The 16573-nt window shown below is 40.9% G+C and overlaps 1 protein-coding gene across 5 annotated transcripts in view; it reads right to left on the bottom strand.

The window, feature by feature from the left end:
• Positions 1 to 10036, bottom strand: part of atp2b3b (ATPase plasma membrane Ca2+ transporting 3b) — a 63359-nt gene extending 53323 nt beyond the window's left edge. The window contains exons 1-2 of one of the 5 annotated variants that reach the window (XM_081608680.1): positions 9322 to 10036; positions 3341 to 4156 (exon numbers count right to left, since the gene is read on the bottom strand). In XM_081608680.1, coding sequence (XP_081464806.1) covers positions 3341 to 3590 — 250 coding nt within the window. In that variant the 5' untranslated portion in view covers positions 3591 to 4156; positions 9322 to 10036. The remainder of the gene's footprint in view (positions 1 to 3340; positions 4157 to 9321) is intronic. The other 4 variants (XM_081608676.1, XM_081608677.1, XM_081608678.1 and 1 more) reach the window with 4 other exon arrangements.
• Positions 10037 to 16573: the final 6537 nt, after the last annotated feature.

The following is a 16573-nucleotide window of genomic DNA, read 5'->3' as shown; positions in this document are numbered from 1 at the left end:
CATGTTGGCCATGCTTCCAAATATTGCACAATTAAACTTGGAGCAAGGGGAATGTTTAAAACATTTTATTGCTGCCGATATGTTTGTTTGACTCAGCTCTTCTCAGAGAATGTTGTTTACAGCGCAGGCAATTTCCAGTAAGCTTCATAGCACAGCTTCCCTCACAAGCACATTACATATGTCGCAGACAAACATCAGCATATGAGTAAAACCAGATCCAATTGTTTCAAACTTCAACAGAGTCCATGCCTCTCATTCAGAGTTCATGCTATTGTGAAGCAATTATTTCACAACACTCAAAGATCGAGACTCTCTGGGCAAAGGAAAGCATAGAACAAGGGGCTGGTTTTTACCAGGCTAGGGAACAGCCATACCTATCTTACAAGTTGCATTCAATTTAGTGGTGTAAGACTTGCTCAGGAATGAAAACCCGTTCCATTGAGCTCTCTACACTTGGTTCTTGAGCAAACCTGAAGGCAACATGAAGATTCTGCAAAAGGTTGGTGCCCTCTGAACACTATGTGTCTAACCCCAACGCTGTGATTTGACATGAGCAACCACTTTTTTGTTGTTCATTCCTTGTCGCTTCCTCTTTGTTTTGATTACAGCTGGATGTGAATTATTTAGTTGCAAGGAAATTTTTCAGCTAGCAACACTGGAATTCACTCAACTCTTTGAGAGTGATCCAGTCTTAAATAAATGTTTGTAGAAGTAACCTGCATGCACAGGTGGCGGGTTCAATGCACCAAGGTCTTTAAAATCTAGCATCAAGTGTACATGTTAAAGTTCAATTTTCAACCGTTTTCAAGTTAAATGGTTTCAACTTGGAAACATTTTCTACCATCCATTCAGTTTCTATTCCTAGGATAACCTGGTTCCTGCTGAAAGTTTATCTATCCTCAGTTGTCAATAGGTGAGAGGTCATATACACAGTAGGGACGACGGTGGCGATGGTGGTAGGAGTTCAGTGGGTCACTAGTTCAATTCCCACTCTTCATGCCTTTGTCATTTGTGTCCTTTCAGAAAAACACAACCTTGTCTGCTAGAATGACCTAGCCAGTCTCCAGGCCTGAATCCAATAGAGAACTCTGGAAGGAGCTAAAACCTTAAAGGTAAATGTGGAGGAGTGGACCAAAATCCCTGCTGCAGTGTCTGCAAACCTGGTCAAAAACTAGAGGAAATGTCTGACCTAGTTGAGGTGGACACATGATGAAAATGACAAATCTCTCCATTCTTTGGAAGTGGAGAAACTTCCAGTATACCAAATACTAATTTTCTACACTATATGTTAAAGACAGACTGACAAGATTCTTAACACACAGTGGCCTACAGCTGAAGCTCAACTTTGGATAACCAACAAACACAGCAGCAAATATTCAACAGCATGACAGAAATGTTGCCCTGGGACTTTAAGTGAACTGTGCAGCAAACATTCTCAGAAATAACTTTAAGATATATGTCCAGAAAAGGGGCTAAAATTTTTTGCATGACTAAGAAAAGCGTACAGACAAGGCTTTTAAAGGTTCGACAAGCTGTGGAATCACAGGACCCACATAGTTTTTCATAAACAGCTTTCCAGTTTGGCTTCATCTTTGTTTAGTAAATAGTGATGAGGTGGAACACGTTGTGTGGTTAAAGATCATATTATGTAGATATTAAAACTCCAGTGCTGAGTGTGACTTTTCTTTTACCATAACTTTACATTGCTACTGAGTTGGCACATAAGTAAAATATTAATATGCTTTCATCATTCTGTTTTTTGTTATTATACTGTTTAATAAATTAAAGTGAAAGGCTATATGAATGGGATCGTCAAAAAACAGAAGAAGGTGTAAGTCCTTGGTATAAATGAAACCATGCAGTAGGTTAAATATAGCCTTCCACTGTGCAATTAGCTTTTTTCCCCTCTATTGACTTACAATGAAAATGCATCCACAAAAGTGTCTCAGCGTTCGGCTTTACAACTAAATCCATGATGTTAATGTTAGTGGATGCTTAATGAAATGTGGCTGGGCCAATACAAGCTGTAAAGCACCTAAGTCAACTGACCTCAGTAAATCTCTGCACATTTCAACTACAGTTGTGGAAAGAAGAGCTGCAACAATAAAACAGCCTTCAGCTAAGGGTCAATATCGGGTTCACTCGACCAGTGAAAATCAACATGCTCTATAGATTTCCCTCTGAATTCTGATTTTCCCTCTCGTTGGTCATACAAAGTAAATGTCTGCGTCACAACTGTGGACGACCACGCAAGTTCAACAGCAAAAAAACAAAGGACCTCTCTGCCCACCAATCAACAGACAATAAAAATATCTATTATCCTTTGGAGATTTGAAGATTCACTGTAAAAACAGAAGACCACCTGAGGAAAACTAAGGATGTTTTCACACCCGATAGTCTGATAGACTTGGTTTGATTGAGAACCAAAATTGTAACATTTGTTACATTTTCAGTTGTGGTGATTCTATTTTACACTGCGCTGAGTCAAACAAGCCGGTTTCCCTCTAATCTGTGGAGGCGCTGCACCATCACTGAAGGAAATTACATAAAACGTTTGAAGAAGACACTGAGCGCAACTTTCTTTGTCACAAAATAGAAACAAAAATGGAGTAGCATCAGATTTTAGCAAATATCCTTTTTTTTTCTCGCCATTGCTGTTCTTACTGATGCACATCTGCAGGTTGGAGCTGTCTGAGATTCCTGGTTAATCCCACAGTAACACACTTTTACTTCATTCACCCATTGATTTTTTTTTTTTTTTTGCTCTCAGCTTTTCCTTCATTCATGCACCATAATCCTGTCATCCACTCATCAATCAGACCATCCACCCGTATGCATGCTGCTCACCCAAAAACTGCCTCCTATAACCAGGATTACCCAGCCCAAGTGAAGTGTGTTTCTACAGTTTTGTCCTAAGTGCTTTCATTCTGTAGGATGCACTGAAGTTAATTCAGTTTGCTTGAGCAGGAATAACCCGGGCCTGAAACGACATTAATGCTCATTTCCAGTCTGTGTTTTTAGCGTGTTGTGTTTACAGTCTGTGCCGTTCACTTTGAGCCAAATGTTGATACCAGAGATCAAATGACTTGGATGCAGCTTTCACAGTCGTACTATCGTTTCAGCTCATGCTGCTGCGCTTTCATTCAGCACAGACGTGCCCGTTGAAACAATTCACTCATCCCTTTGTGAATGCAACGTTAAACATGTTACATGGAGTTTAAAGACTTTTCCAGACACGTTTAAGAGCATGTACCAGTCTGTGCTCTTAACAAGTTGTCAATCTAGTTCAGCACCCATTCATGTTTGTCTATTAGCCCATTCAGGCCCCGTGTGTGCTCACCATCAGTGGTGCTGGACTGTAGTCTCTGGCAGAGGCCCTCTGTGTCTCCGTAGCCATCCTGGATCTTCTGTAGGGCGTCAGCTCCTCTCAGCTCCATCAGCTCCCTCAGCTCCTTCACCGTGACCCCAAAGTCTCCCCCTGCGAGGCTGCCATCTGCCCTTCCTCCTCCTCCGCCCCTGCCTCGAGTCCCTTTGGGATAAAACTCCACAGCGCTGTTTGCCATTTCCCCCATTGTTGCTGTTGTTGACATGTCAGTAAGATAATTTGGATGTGTTTTTTTGTCCGTTCTCTCCGTAGTCTACTCAGCTCCTCCTTCGTCTGGCAGGTGAAGGGTTGTTCATGTGCGCTTAATTTTTTTTAAATATTATTATTGTTGTTTAAACTGAGTGACTGAATTAATCTTCCTCTCTTTTTATTTTTACTTCTTCGTAAGGGGTGGTGGTTGTGTTTTTTTTCCCTCCTATCTACCTTGACCTAACCTCCCACTGCTCCTTTAAATCTCCATAACAGAGGGAGGCGGGGGAGGAGGGTGAGGAGGATGAAGGACAGCGAGCAGGAGCACTTCAGAGACGTGACGTCTGAATGAATCCAGCTTTCTTCTCCTCCGTCTCCCCGGCGACTCCACTCTTTCCTCGTCTCTGTCCCCCTCCCTCCAGGGTCACGGCTGGTCCGTGGACAAACGGACAGACATGCTGGTGGACTCGCAGACAGGGATGAAGCGATGATGGACAGATGGAAAGAGGGCAAAGGTGGCTGATAAATCACAGGCAGGAAGCAGATCCAGTTTAGAGGTAGCTAGTGATACACCACCAGGACCTGGAAGAGAGCACAGCACACACCCAAAAACATCAATGCTGACTTTCATTGATCTGTTTTTTTTTAAGTGAGAATAAAATCATAACAGCATCCATCCTCATCTAAATAAATACTCAAACTAGCACATTGTGAGCCCTGAAGCATCCTTCCACAGATCACCACATGTGATATTTAAACCGACATCTATTGATTCTTTTTGGCACTGTAACAAGGTGTAAACACAGTAATGAAACACTATCTTCGAAATAAAATTATAAGTGTACACAAAACAGCATGTTTATCTTTCCAAGCAGATGAGAAGCAGCAGAATAGAATTGGTTTTTTTTTTTAGTTAATGTTCAATATTGAGTCCAGGAAAGGGTCCATGAGGTTCTCAAGCGACAGTACTCTATCGGCTGTTTCGAGTGAAACAGCTTGTCGAATTAAAAAGGGAGCAAATGTAAAGTCATCAACTAACTGGATAGCATTTTTATCTAAAAACTAAAGACAGTTTGAATAAATCAAATATACATCAGTGCAAAAAGCTCCAAATCAGAGAGAGAGTTCGTGATCCAATGAGGACACTTTATCATTTATCATTCAGCAAAATTTGTTATTGAGACAGATTAATCCGCAGCAATGCAGACACTGATCTGGTTTGTTGCGGTGAGTCAAAAAGTAAAGCTCTCCATTTTCCAGTCCACTCATGTTTCGACCCTCGCCTATGATCATGAGACATGGATCAAGACCGAAAGAACAAGATCCTGGATACCAGCGGCCAAAATGAGCTTCCTCTGTAAGGTGGCAGGACTCAGCCTTAGAGATGGGCTGAGGAGCTCCATCATTCACAGGGAGCTAGCAGAGCTGCTGCTCCACATCAAAAGGACTCATTTCAGGTGGTCTGGGTATCTGATCAGGGTGCCTCCCTCCTTGGGAGGTTTTTCTGGCATGTCACACTGGAAGGAGACCCTGGGAAGACCCAGAACTCACTGTGGGGACTATCTAAAATAAAAGCTGGACGTCTTCCTCCATATGCAAGAAATAATTGCTGACCTGCAGAGCTCCTTCAGTGACAGACTGCTGCATCCTCAGTGCACAAACAAGCACAATCACTGATCCTTCCCCCCAGCAGCTGTTACACTCCACCACCATCATTGCTCCAACAAACTCAATAGGTTTACATCTCAGTTTTTTTTTACTTCTTGTGAAGTCTCTTGTTTTTTGTGTACAAGATTTCCAGGCACATCTTGTACATTTCTTAATTACTCTACTCAGTTGTACATTTCTTTCAATCTGAGTATGCTATTTCTAAAACCTGTGTGATATTACTTTAAATTTGCCCTCCCTGCACAGTTTCTTCTTCTTGTTCGTATTTTTTTATTATACCACTTTTCTTTAACTTGATGCCGATACAGCAAGTTAAAGAACTTGTTGTAACAATAGAATAGAAGTAGTCTATTCTGCCAAATAGAAGACGGTTTCTAATATTTCGGAATATTCTTTATTCAGTCAAACATGTTCACTAACATACTAGCATATGTAGCACTGTGTGTGAGAGACATTTGCCAAGACATCAGGAGTTCAACTAAACCGCAGCTCTCACTATGCTTTTTAACCAAGCTAACAATATTGGATTTCGACCCGTGTCTCCCCCATTTTTATTCCAATTTATATTTCCATTTCATTTCAATTCAGTTCAAAAATACTTTACTATTTATTAATAACCTGATAAGTAGAACATAATAAATAACATTGGAAGTCGGAACTCATTGCGTCCAAATATCTTGAAAGAGTCTGTGTGGATGGTGATGCTTTAGACTGGAAGGATCTCCAGGAGCAGTCAGTCTAGCAATGAATCTAAAGAATCCTGTGACTGAAGACAGTTTGACAGTTAGCAACATGCTAACAGCAGAGACTACATGAATGTAACGACAGAACGTAACAGAAATACTTTAACATGCTGTCACCATTCGTGGCACAATTCCAGAGAATTCCTAGCTTTTCCAGCTTTAATCTTGAAATTAATGGAGAAGCGAGAGTGCCGATAGGAAAGAAGTTGGTTTTTCCTCCATTTGCGTTTTTGTAACAAAACCCCAGAAATTAGAGAAGCACAAGTCTCACTGTTGTGGTTTTAAAATCTCTTGAGATGTTTGTATACTTGAAAAACTTGTGTTTTTACTGACGTGGTACTTGAGAATATAAATGGAGACTGCTGTTTCCAGTTAGAGATGCTAAGTCCCACTAACAGGAAATGTAGAAGTCAGTTTAAAAGGTCAACTCTATAATGATTTTGTCTTGTTTTTAAAACAGTAAAACTCTGCCTTAAAGTTACTGATCTCAGAAACACGCTTGACGCCGTCTCGTTTCCTACTGTAAATAATTAATGACTGCTCAAGGCAGGTAAGCTAGAGAAGACATCTTCAATGCTGCTGTCAGAACTTCATGTATTCTAAAAGGGAAATTTCATTTGTCAGAATTTTTTTCAAAAATCAATAATCGATCCAAGCAAATTCCAGTTGGTGCATTTCTAGTGAAAACCGAAGCAGAGAGCATCGTCTTCGTTGCACCTGCTGCAAAGCCTTTGCACTTCTGTTTGATCGTCGCTCAGGAACCGGTCCCAATAAGCCGAACCCAACACCGATCCCTTCGACTTGCTTTCACATAAAGCTTCCCCTCTCGTCCCGCGCGAGTAATTACCGGCAGCTGTAAATATTCTCAGCAAAACGCATGACAAAACGTATTCTGATCAAGGTGTTTTACATAAAAATGAGCAGGGGGGGAAAAAAAAGAAAAAGAAAGAAAAACCAAGAAACTAGCAGAAGCTCATCATGAATTCCTTTTCTTCTCCCTGCTCTCCCTCAGCTCCCTCTGCCTCTTGCATCTTCTCCCTCCCTTCTCCTCTCTGCCCTGCCATGCTTCCATCCTGACTGAGAGTGTTAGTTTATGACTGAGTCACCCTGCTCCAGCTTCCTTTGAAGCCCCCCCCCTTTTTTTTGCTCTCCATCTTCTTTTGCTTCCCTTCTCTACCATATATTTATCTGTATATCCTTGCCTATTATGTCACCTTCCTCTTTCTTTTTTTCTTTCATTTTGTCTCCCTACCTTTGTGTCTGCTTTCTGTTACTGCAATCATTTATTTACCCAGTCAGTTGTACTTTTTTCTAACCCGCCTGATCTCTCACTCACTGATTCTGTCTGATATTATAACGCTCATGGAGGAAAATCCTCCTCTGTTTGCCCCTCCGCTACTGCAGCCACGACTCTCAGTCTGTCCTGTTTGTTCCCCTCAAAGATTTGATGCTCGCCTGTGAGTCTCTTATGCATAATGCAAAAAAAAAATAAAAAATAAATAAAGTTATTACTTCATTTGTTCTGCATCCCTAACTCAATAATATGGAGGCTTTATCTATAGGATGCAAGGGGAAATGGACAGCAGACACACAAAGACGTGAGCACTCATGCCCAGAGACATGAGTTCTATGATCTCTGTCATGACACACACTAATGTGTTACACAGGGCAGCACTTTCGGAATAAGAAAGGGGGACTGGGGGGTGGAGTGTGTTTTAACATGAAAAGAGTCAGACAAAAGGTCAGCACAGTCCTCAGCCGGTTGCCCATTTATCCTGAAAGCTCGTCCGCACACTGTCCCCTGAAGGGGATGGGTAATTTGCTTATTTTTATTTTCATTTTTAATAAAAAAGCGGCCACTCTTCATCCCCTCAGGACGTCTTCTCTTCATCGCTACAGAAAGAACGTCAAGAATGGCACAAAGCAGAGGAGATGCTCCTCACGGGATTTCATTCCAGGCCAGAGGGGTCGGCGACTCGACTCGACACAGCACACCAGATCCCCAGCAGATCCACACTGTGAGTACATGTGACTCAACGCCGTGTTGCTCCCGTCTCGACTCTGTAATTCCCCTGTGCAGCTGCAGCACCTGATTTCCAGCAGAGAGGTTTGAAGGGTCACCTCTGGCAGAGGACCCTCCAGTGTGTGCGGCCGCCTGCCTGGTCCGCCTGGCCAGCCTGGCCCGGCGCCACTCACACTTCTATAAGGCCCGGTGGGAACAAGCACACTTAGGATGCAATGCAGGCTGTGCCATTAAAGGTGAGCTGCCAATAGGGCATAGGCATCTGCATTATCATAGAGGATAGATGGAAGAGAAAGAAAGAAAGAAAGAAAGAAAGAAAGAAAGAAAGAAAGAAAGAAAGAAAGAAAGAAAGAAAGAAAGAAAGAAAGAAAGAAAGAAAGAAAGAAAGAAAGAAAGAAAGAAAGAAAGAAAGAAAGAAAGAAAGAAAGAAAGAAAGAAAGCTGAGCTCAAACTTGACTCTCTCCAGGTATCCCAGGTCCTTCTCTTCCCCAACTCCACCCAAAGCAACACCTGAGTCATTTCTCCGTGCAGGAAGTGAGTATTCCACTCATTAAACGACCTTTGCTGGTCACCTTCAGACGTGCTTGATCTTCATTCTGCTGCTCAAGCTCAACAGCAACAAGAGGATGAAAGACTAAAACCCAAGAAGAAGAAGAAGAAGAGGAGGAGGAGGAAGCGCAGCCGATGGAGCGCTGCTTGTCTCCAACCAATGTCCCTCCGCAAGGTTACCGACCACCGGCCTTCCACCTGCCAAACTCTCTCTCCCTCCCTCCCTCCCGCGCCATCCTGTGCCGGGGCTACTTGTTTGGGTCCCTTTTGCCCGCCGGATCGAACCGAAACCCCGCAGCTCGGCTTCCCTCGGCTCGGCGCTGCAGGTGCACCGGAACCGAGACAAACAGCGCATCTGATGTCCGAGAAAAACCGAGGCGAGTGGGGGGGTAGGGGGGGAGAACAGCGAGTGCTGATCGGTGAAAATGTTATGGCAGCTCCTCCACTGACACAGGACACGCAGGGATGGATGCGCACAAACACACACGCATACACACACACTCACAGACACACACATTTCCTAATGTCATAACGTTGTCTGCATGCAGGTTGTTGTGTTCTGCTCTACTGTATGGCCAGTTCTGACAGCTGTGAGAAAAAAAAAAAAAAAAAAAAAGGCCTATGATGAGAACATTAGGCCGAGCACATTCTGCAAGTCCGTCCGACATGCTACTAATGAGCAACACATCCTCCTTCCATTAATACAAGGCGCCCGGGGTAAATAACAGTCACGCACGCAGCCACGCACGGACTCTCCGACTCACCGTGCAGGCCGAGCTCAAGGACATCAGCATCAGTGTTCGGGCGGGGAGGCAGAATCCCCGTTAATCTGCGTGTGCGTGGAGCGGAGAATGTCCCGAACCGGATGAGAGGATACAGCGCAGGGGGGAGAGGGTGCGGGGCGAGGGGAGGAAGGATGCAGGGATGCGGCAGCTCCGGTCCCCCTGGAGTCCGAAGGAGCGGAGGGATGAAAGACGACGACGGTGGCGGTGCTGATGAATATTCCGCTCCGCGCAGTCACCTGGTGGACGGTCGGCGGAGTTCTGCGGCGGTTTCAGGAGAGAGAGACACCGAGGATGACAGAGAGAGATGAAAAGAGAGAGAGGGAGAGCGAGAGAGAGAGAGAGAGAGAGAGAGGGCGGGAGAGGATGCGCCGGGCTGAGGGTTTAAACACCTCCGTGGTGGGGAGGGGAGAAGGGCCGGTTCGTGCGTCCGGGTGAAACTCGCTGCTTCCGGTTGTGACAGCTGCAAATTCGGTGGAGTTTTAGGGGCGCTGGGAGAAAAAGAAAAGAGGGAAATAAAAGAAGCGCCGCGGCGAGAGGAGAAGCTCCTGCGACATTTTTGGAGGAGGAAGAGGAGGAGGAGCCGCTGCTACTGCTCGCGCGCAGGAGAGTCGGTCGCAGCATCCGCGGGTACGGCAAGCAAACTGGTCATAAAATACTCAGGCAGTCAAACCCACATCCTGGATAGATGGATGGCAGTGGCGACACCAGAAATTTTTATAGGGGCGGCCGGCAAAGAAAATAGATTATCTCCCTTTAGTAGTGACAGGCGTATGTCTCTCAAGAACATGTCAAATAATTTAGTGTCTTAGAAATATATAAAATTGAGAGCAAACCAAAGGCATCAAAATTCCCACTTTTGTGTTAAGTCACGTCAAACTCGGAGTTATAGTTTATTCTCTCCAATCCCTCACTGACTCCTTTTTAGGCTTTCCATTTTTCGTCTTCATGGCCCCTCTTCAAAAAAAAAGTGGTGGAATTTTTTTAATAATTATTTTATTTTGAGATTCTGGTCCATGGACATGATTACATCAGAGATCTCCCTCTCTGTTGGCGATCTGGTGACTGCATCTGGTGACTGCAGTCAACGTTTTCACATGTTCAAGAAACCAGTTTGACTTGATCTGAGTCAAAATTGCACAGCTTCATGATACTGTGCAACTTCCACCTGGCAGTAGCCATCAGGAGGGCACACTTGTCATAAAGGGATGGATGGACACTTTCAGCAGCGACACTCAGGTCAGTCGTGGCAAAGTGAATGATACCAAGGGGCCCTAAAATGTGTCAAAAAGCTTTTCCTCATGCTGTCCCCAGCCTGAATCATTAATAAAAGGCACAACAGATTTGTCCTTTCGGTAACACTTTATTTGAAGGGGTGAATAAGACTGACATGACACTGTCATAAACATGACATAACATCTGTCATGAACATGAATAAGCCTTCATGAATATTTATGACTGTTGTCATAAAGTATCATTTGGTAAATTATGACACTTTTAATACAAAGTTGACATTATTCAAAATATCTTTGCGATGACAACTTGACATTAACCAAGAAATCATTACTGTTTAAATTTTACCTTTAATAACATAAAGTTACCTAATTTTTAAAGTGCAATCAATAATACTTTTATAACAAATTTATATCAGTAATGATTTCTTGGTTAATGTCAAGTTGTCATAACAAAGACATTTTGAATAAAGTCAACTTTGCATAAAAAGTGTCATAATTTACTGAATGATATCGGTAAATATCAGGAAAATAATAAAAGTCTACATCTGGGAAAATAAACTGAAGAATAAACCAGAAAAAAAGCGTTAGTGCTGTTCTTAAAGCGGCAGCTCCTTTATTCACTTGACCTGCTCCGAGATGGCTGGCAGAGACAAGCTGGTGCAACTCGCTGCAATAAACGCTTGTTTTTATGGCCATAAAGAAGTCGTTTTTTTACATGTTTTCCTTCCTTTTACTCTTTGTTCTGACTGTGTGACCAATAAACTCCAGATTTACACTGATTGTAAAAACGCTGCTAACATTTGTAGAAGAAGTCTTTCTTTTTTTTATGATGTGTTATTAACGTCACTATTATTGCCAGTCAGGGTCAGGATAGAGCCTGAAATTGTTGTTGAAAATTTTACAGATCATGTCAATGAGACTTTTATAAATGACAAAAAAAAACAAGTTTCACTGTAAATACATTAACGATTTTGAAAATGCACTTTGTTCATCAATTTCAGGACGGGACACAAAATGTTTACTCTTTAGTCTACTTTTGAAAACACAATGCCTTCTTATTTTTGACCTGCAATAACAATATTTACTGGTCTGTCAAACAGGACCTTAAACGCTTTACAACAGGTAGATATCTAACACTATTTTATCACTTATTTATGTTTCAAACAGCAGATTAATAAATTACATGATACAATTGCCTGCCATAAAGGACAAGCCTGGTCCAAATCATCCCCGCCTATAAATTGCGTGATGAAGACACCACCTGCGTTTTTTTATAGAAAATCCTGAAATGTATAAAATAAGTTTGGTAAAAAAAAATAAATAAATAAAATATATATTTAAATAACTAAATATTTTTAGGGAGTTGTAATCAATAGAAGGAGGTGGTTTATTGATAATACATATTGCATTTTATGTCAAAGATGTATACCCAATGAAAGATGTACAGTACAGACCAAAAGTTTGGACACACCTTTTCATTCAAAATTTCATTCAAAGTGGTCTCTAATCTGAGCCCCTGTTAACCTGCGATTTCTGAGGCTGGTGACTCAGATGAACTTATCCTCCGCAGCAGAGGTGAGTCAGTTTCTTTGTAGTGCTTGATGGTTTTTGTGACTGCACTTTAGGACACTTTCAAAGTTTTCCCAATTTTTTGGACTCACTGAACTTCATTTCTTAAAGTAATAATGGCCACTGGTTTTTCTTTACTTAGCTGCTTTTGTCTTGCCATAATACAAATTCTAACATTAATAGAACTATCAGCTGTGTGTCCACCTGAATTCTGCACAACACAAATGATGGTCCCAACCCCATTTACAAGGCAAGAAATCCCACTTATTAATCTGACAGGGCACAACCTGTGAAGTGAAAACCATTTTAGGTGACGACCTCTTGAAACTCACCAAGAGAATGCAGAGTGTGTGCAAAGCAGTAATCACAGCAAAAGGTTGCTACTTTGAAGAAACTAGAATATAAGGCGTATTTTCAGTTGTTTTACACATTTTTGTTTAGTACATATTTCCACATGTGTTAATTCATAGTTTTGATGCCTTCAGTGTGAATCTACAATGTCAATAGTCATGAAAATAAAGAAAACTCATTGATTGAATAGGTGTGTCCAAACTTTTGGCCTGTACTGTATACAATCCTAAATTTAAGAAAATGATATTAAGAGTTCATTTTCCCATTGTTTAATTTTCTGGGGGTTTTTTTATAGGTTGACGTGAACGATACAAATGAATTGAGACGCCTCCTCTTTGTGTTGACAAAAAATGTCCTATAGAAATTAAATACTAACCCTTTGGGACTCAGTATAAAGGAAAGCATGAATTTGTAACTATTAAAAGAAATCCTCTTCTTAACACGTTCAACTTTTCATTTGCTGGGTTGCTAAGGCAAACTTCACTTCACAGAAAACAATCCTGTGGTCATTGTGGTTCTGTCCCTCGTTTTCCAATTCTAAACTTGAATTTTGTCAGATTTAGTTTAATTAATCTAGTCATGCTTGTTGCTTAGATCTGAAATTCTACAAATATTTTACTTTCTAATCCATTCCCTGGTTTACGTTTGATCTCTTATGCACGCCGTGTCCTGATGGGTTAAACATCAGCCCATTTATTAAAATTAGTTTGATGATCGGAAACATTTAAATGAGAAAAGAGAGCAAAAAAAAAAATCCAGAGAAGGAATCTGTAAGGAAGCAAATACATTTTCACAGCGCTGTCTTGTGTTTTTCGCACTTGAAGTGGTTTAATCACAAAAGAGCATTGTAAATTATTTGTTGTGGGGGAGTTTTTTGTACAATTTTCTTTAAATATACTGTATTTAACAAGGGAAGATGCATGGGCATTTAAAATCTCAGTTAGGGGGGTGTTCTGGTCCAGATGCCAAGAGCTCAAGATAAAACTGGAGGACAAACATGAACATTTATACATAAAACCCGAAAGCTCAATAAAATACAGATGTAGGCAGATTGTCAGAAAATGTACTCAAGTATGAATATAAAATAATCAAACTCAAATATAAACAAAAAAAGTACTTCAAAGCTGCAATATGTAACTTTTAGAAAAATCTTCTTTTTTTTTTTTTTTTTTACATATTTGTTGAAACTGACACCCAAGTGTCAATTTAATATCAGCCTAACATAATAAAGTTTCCCAAATCTCAAACTACGTTTTTTTAAAATCTGTGTTCAGAGTAGACTTGTTCAGATGAGGTCTAAGAATGTACAATTTTATTATCAAATTAAGCGCAGTATTTTCTTTTTTTTTTAATCCTCTAAAATCAACTCTTTCATTTCAAGCTGAATTATTAAACTGTGAATCAGACACCATCTCGTTAGCCACCCGTCCACGCCACAGGATGGCAGTAACTGGACATCCAACTTAGCACAACAGCTAGATCATTTTGTCACACTCGATTCACCCGTCCCCTCCCAGAACAGGTTGTGCAGCCCTGGGCAGAAAGCCACACTGCTTATTTGAAAAACAGTAGCAAGAGGCATGTAAATAAATAGATAACATGAAATAAAAAATTTAATAAAATGCTAGGATGATGAAATACATTGTAAAAACAAAACATTCAAAAGCTAGACATTTTCAAAGTACTGAAAATGTTCAACTAAATCTTTGGCTTTAAACGGTGCTACAATTCTAATTAGATCTGGATCCAAGGAGTGTTTCTTTTAATCACTGTACTTTTTAAATTTCTGACTGCAAGAAAGAATATTTCTTTATATGAAATGAAGATAACCATTTTTTTCCCCCTGTTTTGATTCAGAGTTGAGAAAAAAGGGGCAGATATGATAAGATTTTTTTTTTCTTTCTGCTGCCTTTCATTTTGTTTTAAAATTTTGAAATACATATGGATTGAGATGTATTTTTTAGTATATCAAAAAACGTGTTAGGTTGTTTTTTTTGTACTAAATGAAATGAATGAATAAATAAAAAAAATAAAAAAATGAAATGTAGCCTCCATAACAACAGGATCATCAGGGTATAAACTGATTGCAAAAAAAAGAGAGAGGATTCCAAAGGTACAAGTATTTTATACTTTGTGTGTAAATGCACAAAGTGTCTAAAAAGTGATGTAGTCATTGACTCCACCTCTGTTCAGTGTCCCCTGTGGTTATCGGAAACGTTGGTCAGTTGCAGAAGCGGCAGCAGCAGAAAAAATGGCTACCTGTCTCTGCATGTTCACTGATGGAGCCAGAGAGGTGCAAAAACCTGGCGTTTCCCAGTATTCCCTGTGAATATCATGAGGATCAGGGTCTCTCCACACAGATAACGAATCACACGAAGAGAGATCCTGCAAACATCCCTCACTCCGCCAAGTTACCCACTCACCAACTCCTCTTCCCCCTCCCCGCCGACCCCACTGACTGTCAGAAGTACTTAAATAGTGAGTCTGTGTGAGGAACAGGAGGAGAAATGTATTTATAGATAAATCAGACAAACTTATTAATAGATGTCTTCTACACTAGAGGAAGATGGGCTGCAGACTCACTCGCCCGTCCAGATGCTGACACACACACACACGCATACACACGCACACACACACACACACACACACACACACACACACACACACACACACACACACACACACACACACACACACATCATGGTGATGAAAAGCTTTGTTGCTGATTTTATCTTTCTCTGCTCTTATCTTCAACTCTTCCTCTTCATCTCCCACAGGCAAATACAGAAAAAAAAAAGAAAGAAACTTTCTCGAATCCCGGTCGCTGAATGTTGAACAGATTTGCAAAAACACCTATTTGCTTCTGAGGGCAGTCTTTTTGCCTGAAGTCAAAACTCTGCGAATTAAGTTCGCAAAGACCAGTAAATGAGATGAAGGCTGTGGAGGAGCCAGACAGCGAGGTGTTTCTCCTGCTGCCGCAGCCTAAATGACATCAGTATCGAACTGAGACGATCAGAGACGACTGCAGTGCTGAGGGTGGCGTTCAGGGCTGTTCCTGACTCAGTTCATCCTGCTACACCAGACCCAGCCACCCCGACAGCCGTCAAATGGTTTCAGTTATTATTTTAGTCCAGTGAGCATCAATGATGCTACACACTGAATCAATGAAACCTAACAGCAGAACTCATATGCAAATAGTCTCCCAGCCTCTCTGCTTTGATCCCCTAAATCAAATCCAGTTCTTCTCAAATCACCTAATTAGTTATAAAGGTATAAATCAAGTATTGCAAGTTGCTTAATAAAATGATCACAATCTGACAAGACATGTTTTGTGACCCTGTTGACTATTTACAACAAGACATTTGATGGTTCTGTGATCACATCCCAAAATCTTAGCAGTTTCAAGAATGCTGCATCCTTCTGAGAGACTTTTGGTTAAAAAAATTTTTACTTTCAGAGTCAGTTAAAAACTCAGTTTTTGGTTCATTTTGCCAAAACAAAAAAAGCTGATCACTTGGTGATTTAGTAAAATTCATATTTAGCACTCAGGGGCTGCATTTGTTTGCAACTGGAATACAATCATTATGATGCATAAATGGAAACAACTGAAAGACCATTTGATCATTTGAGAACATTTTGCGTAACTCTGAACTACTTTTAAATGGATGTTGGAAACCATTTCCTTTGTAACATGGACAAAAAAAGAGCATTTCACAGACCACATGTCTAAATATTGTTTTCAAAAAGCCTGCACATTCTGCAGATTTATTATTTAAGATTTGAGTTTACCCTACATGCTGTTTTTTCTACACTGAACTGTTTTGACTCTTTTGTTCTGTCCACTTTCTGCCATAAGAGCTTAAACTTCCCTCTTGTGGGAGTAAGAAAGGATTACCTTACCTCATCTTATCATCTCTCGTCTTATCTTTAATCTGGAGATTATTTATTGGATCAACAGACTTATAGTAGCAAAAGTTGCTTTATAGGAGATTTGCTTTGTTTGTTTTTACAGAATTTGAACCAGGTGAGGCTCAAACTACGCCACTTCAAGAGTTTTGAGTAGAGCACATTTACAGACA

The sequence above is a fragment of the Poecilia reticulata genome, chromosome 7 (genome assembly GCF_904066995.2).
Source record: "Poecilia reticulata chromosome 7, P_reticulata-male-v2, whole genome shotgun sequence".
In the NCBI taxonomy this organism is placed as follows: Eukaryota; Metazoa; Chordata; class Actinopteri; order Cyprinodontiformes; family Poeciliidae; genus Poecilia; species Poecilia reticulata.
This window is presented reverse-complemented; position numbering and strand designations above follow the sequence as displayed.